Here is a 7,139-nt window from a genome sequence, read left to right as displayed (position 1 = left end):
AAGGTGCCATCTCTGGACAATTTTAAGTGAAGACTGTCCCTAAACTGGGTGGAGAGAAGTGTTTCACTGCTCCATTTTAAGGGTCTGCCAGACCTGTATAGTAAAACATGGTGTCTCACGTATCCTGGACTGAAACCATGTAGGGATTTATAGGTTAAAACCAGCACCTTAAATTGGGCCTGGAAACTAATTGGGAGCCAGTGGAGCTGTCTCAGCAGGGGGTAATGGACTCCCTGGTCAGCTCTCCTGAGCATTTTGGCTGCTGTACACCAGACCAATTGAAGTTTCTGGACACTTTAAAGGCAGTCCCATGTAGAGTGCATTGCACTAGTCCAACCAGGACATAACCAGTGCGTGTACTACCATGGTCAAGTCGGATTTCTCCAGAAACGGGCACAGCTGGCAATGAGTTCTAACCCAGTTCCCTGAATTATATCCAAAGAGATCTACAGCAAAGAATTCTAACTATCTCACCTGAGAATTTGGTAGGATGGAGTCATGGCAGCTAAAGTGGTGTCAAACTGTTGTAAATGTGTAGCATGGATATAACACACTGAAAGCGAACCCATGACTTTGCTTCTGTCAGTCTTCAGTTGCGCTCATTCAAGGACTAAAGATAAAATAGTGTTTTTTTTTCCTGTAGAAAAACAGTGCTTCTTTATGGTTTAAGCACAATGTTTAGTCTGCCTTTAGATTTTTCCAATGCAGCAGATGTGAGCATCTGGCTGAAAGCTAGGCATACAGATCTCAATACATATGTATTCCCAAAGCTAAGCCATTTTTAAGTGGCCTGATCTTTCTTTCTTTGCAGTTATAGCTGTACATCTGAATGAACACAGACGGTGTTTTCCAAAGATCTAGCACCTTAAATTGGGTGTTAGAAACTAATCGGGAGTCAGTGGAGCTGTCTCAACAGGGGGGCAGTGTGTTCTCTGGAGTCAGCTCTGCTGACCAATCTGGCTGCCGTACGCTGGACCAACTGAAGTTGAAGAGCGTTTGGATGGTATGAGTCACATCACACAAGATACTTATACAATTGCATTGGAAGGCCAAGAATATAATCATCTCACTGGGTAATCCTTTATCTCATTTAATAGCTTTAAAATAATACAAATTCCACTATTTATTAAAAACCCTTCAAATAATACAAGTCAAGACATAAACAGAACATTTGGTCATTTAAGCACCTTCCCTAGAAACACTTAATTAATAACTGAGAGGCTTTATGGCATCAGGAATTTTCAACATCAGGAATTTTTTGGAAAGGACAGAAAGTAAACAAAGGAGAGACATAATTTTTTGTACTTTCTCCTCTTTTCAAGCTATGATCCCAGTGTATGGTACCCATTAAATTATTTCCAAAATAAGATCCCAAGGTGAATACATCACAGAACTAGGAGGGAACACGCCATCTTGACGTTTTCACACAATACTGTGGCTTAAATTGAGGAAAACTAGGAAGGTTGATTTTATATTTTAGAAATCTCTAAATTAACTAATTAGGAGGGATTTTCCGTGTTTTCTAATCAAGTTTAAACAGTTTCTGCACACTATCCTCAACCCAGACTTCTCCTGCCCTAAAAAAAGATATCCCCATTGCGTCTCAATCTCCATGAAAAGTCTTACTGTTAACATCTCCAAACAAGAAAAAGCAAAGTTAATTTCTCCTATCAAGAAAAAGCAAACTATTTCCATCTTAAACCAATATCTTAATCATAAATATGAAACAACTCTTTTCCTATGCAGTGCAATTCTTCAAAACCTTCCACCAAGGATAGTCCATACTCCGGGAATAGGAACACCCAGAAACTTTATAATCTCATCCAACAAGGCAGTTATCCTTGACATAGACATCTTTTTCTTAGCCTCATAGTTCTCCATTTCGTTTCCTTGCGTACATGCCGAGGCAGGCACACAATCCAATGCAGCTGAGAACCATGCCCAACAGGAGGGCTAGTGCATCGCCTGCATCCAAGGCTTCCACAACAGGCAGACCGATCAGTAGAGAGAAAAGCACGAAGAAGAGATGTGAAAGATGGCTGTTGGCAGCCATGTTTCCAATCATTGTGGGTGCTGAATGAAATCCTGAGCGCAGAACGAGCACTACAGATGTATCTACAAAACAGAAAGAGAGGTAAGTAAAGGAGGACTTGGATAAATATCACCACAGCCTGATTGGATTGTTATTAAACACTAGCTATAGCACTCTCCTTTTATACTGCATATACCCCTAACTTTTTGGAGTGTTGGCAAGGAACTGTTTGTGGTTGAAATGAAAAATGAGGCCTGCAAATGAGGTTTTCTAGTCATACCCTGCCCTCCTCTTCCATTTTGCACTCACTCCCATTAAATGCCCATGTATATTTTCCCTGCCGTCCATCTGTAAGGGAAGGAAAATACAGAAAATAACAGTCCTGTCTTTCAGCTCTTATTCCTCTCACATCAACACTTCAGCACTGATACTGTGACCCATTTAAAGCATTCTGTATAAGTTGGGGGAAAGTAATTTAATATCTAACTAATAACCAACATAGGAATTGAACAGTATATGAAACCAGAATTAGGTCAATTTGAGTGTACACAATGATTTGGTTTATTTGAACGGGCAAAAATATCCGTCCCTAACTTTGTGAGGTGAGAAGATGGGTAAGGAATGGGCATATTTTTAAGACCGTTATGTCAGATTTAAGTTAACAACAACAATAATTAGAATTGCTTTTAATAGTTTTTTAAAAACTTGTTCTAATGTTTATAATATTTAATTCTATTTGAACACTTATATTTTGCAGGTTTTAAAATTGTATAGTTTTTAGATGGTGATCTTCTTTAGGTCTCAGTCCTGGGAGACAGGTGAGATTACAAATAATAATAATAATAACACCATGGAACACGATTCTTATCCCATTTTTAATTGGTTCTATCATAAAAACATGGAAAAGTTTATTAAACTGCAAAAACTTTGTTTTTGAGGGACATCCTGCTGCACATTTTGCTATAGTTTTTCAATGGATATCTTGTCGAGTCTCAATCAATTCAACTCAGTTTGTGGCAGCCACAAAAATGAAGTTTCTGGAGTATAACAACTACTTTCAAAGTAGTACCATACAATCAAACAGGAAATAACATTTTCAAACCAGGAACGTAACTTTTTCCAAATTTTATTACGTAGTGTCATGATAATGATGATAACGACGATAATAATAATTCTACTGCAATAAATTACCAGGTCATAACATATTAGGACAATTTCCTCCTTTTTTTTCATGTCAGAAGCGACTTGAGAAACTGCAAGTTGCTTCTTGTGTGAGAGAATTGGCAGTCTGCAAGGACGTTGACCAAGAAACAACCAGATCTGTTACCATCCTGTGGGAGGCTTCTCTCATGTACCCGCATGGGAAACTGGAGCTAACAGATGGGAGCTCGCCCCGTCTTGCAGATTTGAATCGCTGACCTTCAGGTCAGCAATTCAGCCAGGACACAAGAGTTTAACCCATTGCGCCACCACAGCTCCTCTATTTCCTCCAATAGTGATTAAACATGCAAAACAGTAAAAAGCAATTGATTTCAAACAAGAGACCAAGCTATTCACGAGCACAACAACTTCAGCAACTCCATAAACTGCCTTAAAGAAAGTGCAATACCTTTATTTGAGAGTTTTGAAACAAAGAGTAGCCAAACAACTTTCTTGGATACTTATGGATGAGGACTGCGGCCGCGGATCCAATTGTAAGGGCTGATTTTACCAACTTCTTCCGCATCATCACAAGACAAGTCAGTCCTATTATGGGGACTCTTCATGTGCATGGAGCCACCTTGTGGAACAGCAGCCACACTTCCCACAAGACAGGCACAACAAAGAGGGATGATTTTTCAAAATCCAGGAGTGAGCAGAAAGTACATTAGGATCTACCACGTGATCTGCAGAAAATTATCATGAGCTTTCCCATTTTAGGGCAGAAGCAAGTGTTGGCTAGACATTTCCCAATGAAAAGGAATAACAATAACAACAACAACAACAACACTTTGAACACAGTAGCTTTTGCTTGGGAAAACTGAACTCTCTTTGAGGGAGAGGAGGCTGCAGAGACAAAGAAAAAGCATTACCTTCCTGGAAGCAGCCATTAGGAGGAGAAAGAGGAAGAGAAAATGAAAGGGCCTGAGGATGTTAGGAATTGAAGTCCAAAACACCTGGAGGGCCAAAGTTTGCCCATGCCTGCTTTAAGGGGTGCCTTTCCTTACATCTCTTGGAACTGTGTTTTCCCCTCATCACAACAACTAGAAGGCAGTTTATGGGGTTGCTGAAGTTATTGTGCTTGTGAACAGATTGGGCTCTTGTTTGAAATTAATTGCTTTTTACTGTTTTGCATGTTTAATCATTATTGGAGGAAATAGAGGAGCTGCGGTGGTGCAATGGGATAAACCCTTGTGTCTTGCCTGAATTGCTGACCTGAAGGGTGGCAGTTCAAATCTGCGAGACGGGGTGGAGACGGGGTGAGCTCCCATCTGTTAGCTCCAGTTATCCATGTGGGGACATGAGAGAAGCCTCCCACAGGATGGTAACACATCTGGGTGTCTCTTGGGCAATGTCCTTGCAGACTGTCAATTCTCTCACACAAGAAGCAACTTGCAGTTTCTCAAGTTACTTCTGGCATGAAAAAAAATGGAGGAAATTGTCCTAATGTGTTATGACCTGGTAATTTATGAAGTAGAATTTTTATTATTGTTGTCACCATCATTATCCAGACACTATGTAACAAAATTTGAAAAAAAATGTTCCTGGTTTGAAAATGTTATTTCCTGTTTGATTGCGTGGTACTTACTTTGAAATTAGTTGCTATACTCCAGAAAAGGAAGGGGCCTGAGGCTGTTAGGAATGGTGGGAGTTGAAGTCCAAAATACCTGGAGGGCCAGAGTTTGCCCACGCCTGCCTTAAAGCAACAGACACACAAACCTCCATGTTTTCTCTCCCCTTGTGCCTTCTTACCTGTGTGAATCCTTCTTCTTTGGGGTAATATTTATTCCTTCAGCGTTGGGACCTTGGAAACTATGCAGTCGTCCAGATCAATGCCTATTACAGGAAAGAAAACACAAAACTGAAGCCCAGTGGATTATAGGAAGCTGATTTATGAGTCAGTCCAAGGAGATTACAACAAGATTCAGATCAAGCTCTTAAAAGGGCAGAAGAAGGAGTTGGGTAGACATTTCTCAATGAAGAGTAACAATAACAACAACAATACTTCGAACACAGCAGCTTTTGCTCGGGAAACCTGAACTCTCTTCGAGGGTTGTGTAGAAAGGAGGGCGGTAGAGAGAAGAAAAGCATTACCTTCCTGGAAGCAGCCATTAGGAGGAGAAAGAGGAAGAGCCGCCGATTGGTCGGAATCGTTAGGACTACGACTCCCGGCATGCAACGCGGGGCTGCCTCCCTTTTAACGCTTCACGCGCTTGGCAAACGCTCAATGCGATGGGATCATGGGAGTTGTAGTTTTGAAAAGTTCTTTGACCTTCTCTGTCCAGGAGTGATGTTGCCTCATCACAGGATGCCAGGAGCCCCCGGTGGCGCAGTGGGTTAAACCCTTGTGCCGGCTGAAGACCGACGGTTGCAGGTTCGAATCCGGGGAGAGGTGGATGAGCTCCCTCTATCAGCTCCAGCTCCTCATGCGGGGACATGAGAGAAGAATCCCACAAAAACGATAAAAACATTAAAATTATCTGGGCGTCTCCTGGGCAACGTCCTTGCAGACGGCCAATTCTCTCACACCAGAAGCGACTTGCAGTTTCTCAAGTCACTCCTGACACGACAAAAAATAAAATAAAATAAAAATCACAGGATGCCAAAGCAGTAAGCCGTGGCAGTTGAAGTAATGTCAAACTGCACTTATTCTACAGCAGCGTTTCTCAACCTGGGGGTCGCGCCAAAGACCATCAGGAAACACAGTATTTTCTGTAGGAAGTCTGGCCCAATTCTATCGGTGGGATTCAGAATGCTCTTTGATTGTAGGTGAACTATAAATCCCAGGAACTACAACTCCCAAATGTCAAGATCTATTTCCCCATCTATTTGGGCATATTAAGTATTCGTGCCAAGTTTGGTCCAGCTCCATCATTGTTTGAATCCACAGTGCTTGCTGGATGTTGGCAAACTACAACTCCACAACTCAAGGTCAATGTTCACAAAACCCTTCCAATATTTTCTGTTGGCCATGGGAGTTCTGTGTGCCAAGTTTGGTTCAATTCCCCAAGCTCCACCATTGGTGGAGTTCAGAATGCTCTTTGATTGTAGGTGAACTATAAATCTCAGCAACCACAACTCCCAAATGTCAAGGTCTGTTTTCCCCAAGCTCCACCAGTGTTCACACTTGAGCATATTGAGCATTCGTGCCAAGTTTGGTCTAGATTCATCATTGTCTGCGTCCACAGTGGTTTCTGGATGTAGGTGAACTACAACTCCAAAACTCAAGGTCAATACCCACCAAACTCTTCCAGTATTTTCTGTTGGTCATGGGACTTCTTTGTGCCAAGTTTGGTTCAGTTCCATCGTTGGTGGAGTTCAGAATGCTCTTTGATTGTATGTGAGCTATAAATCCCAGCAACTACAACTCCCAAATGACAATGGCTTGGCTTAAAGTTATGAAATCATGGAGACCGACAAGGTGTAAAGCATTGTAAAACTACAACTGCCATGAGCTCATAGCATTGAGCCAAGGCAGTTAAAGTGGAGTCATATCACATTAAATCAGCAATATAGATGCACCACGAGACGGTTGTACTTTGATCATATCATGAGAAGACCTGACTCACCAGACAAGACCATTCAGTTGGTCTTCTGTGTCTGCAGATTCTGCATCAATGGATCCAACCATCCACAACTTTAAAATATTTCTCCCAATAAACAAAACAAAAGCAAACCTTGATTCTGCCATTTTATAAAAGGGATCCCGTTTTGCTACACCATTGCCTATAATGGGACTTGATCATCCATAGATTTTGGAACCAAAGCTTGATGATATAAAGGGCCTATTATAATGCTTGCGAAAGTGCTTCGGAAAAGAAGGAGACCATATTCTAGATCAGGGCTTCTTTAGCTTTTTCCACTTGCGACCCACTTCTGCCTGAAAATAAGGTATGCGACCCCAGGT

General features: G+C 41.5%; 1 protein-coding gene across 2 annotated transcripts; it reads right to left on the bottom strand.

Annotated features, from left to right (window-relative positions):
* Nucleotides 1-1,074: 1,074 nt before the first annotated feature.
* Nucleotides 1,075-5,403, bottom strand: SMIM30 (small integral membrane protein 30). 2 transcript variants are annotated; one of them, XM_060777662.2, is made up of 3 exons: nucleotides 5,327-5,403; nucleotides 4,985-5,068; nucleotides 1,075-2,115 (listed from the first exon to the last, which is right to left on the bottom strand). In XM_060777662.2, the coding sequence occupies exon 3, from the start codon at nucleotides 2,063-2,065 to the stop codon at nucleotides 1,868-1,870; it is 198 nt and encodes a 65-aa protein (XP_060633645.2). In that variant the 5' UTR covers nucleotides 2,066-2,115; nucleotides 4,985-5,068; nucleotides 5,327-5,403; the 3' UTR covers nucleotides 1,075-1,867. The 2 variants fall into 2 exon arrangements, with proteins under 2 accessions (XP_060633645.2, XP_060633646.2); XM_060777663.2 differs by lacking the exon at nucleotides 5,327-5,403 and adding an exon at nucleotides 5,238-5,305.
* Between the last annotated feature and the right edge of the window lie 1,736 nt (nucleotides 5,404-7,139).

Source organism: Anolis sagrei, chromosome 5 (assembly GCF_037176765.1).
Source record: "Anolis sagrei isolate rAnoSag1 chromosome 5, rAnoSag1.mat, whole genome shotgun sequence".
NCBI classification, from domain to species: Eukaryota; Metazoa; Chordata; class Lepidosauria; order Squamata; family Dactyloidae; genus Anolis; species Anolis sagrei.
The sequence above is the reverse complement of the archived record's forward strand: the minus strand, read 5'-3'. Positions and strand labels throughout refer to the sequence as shown.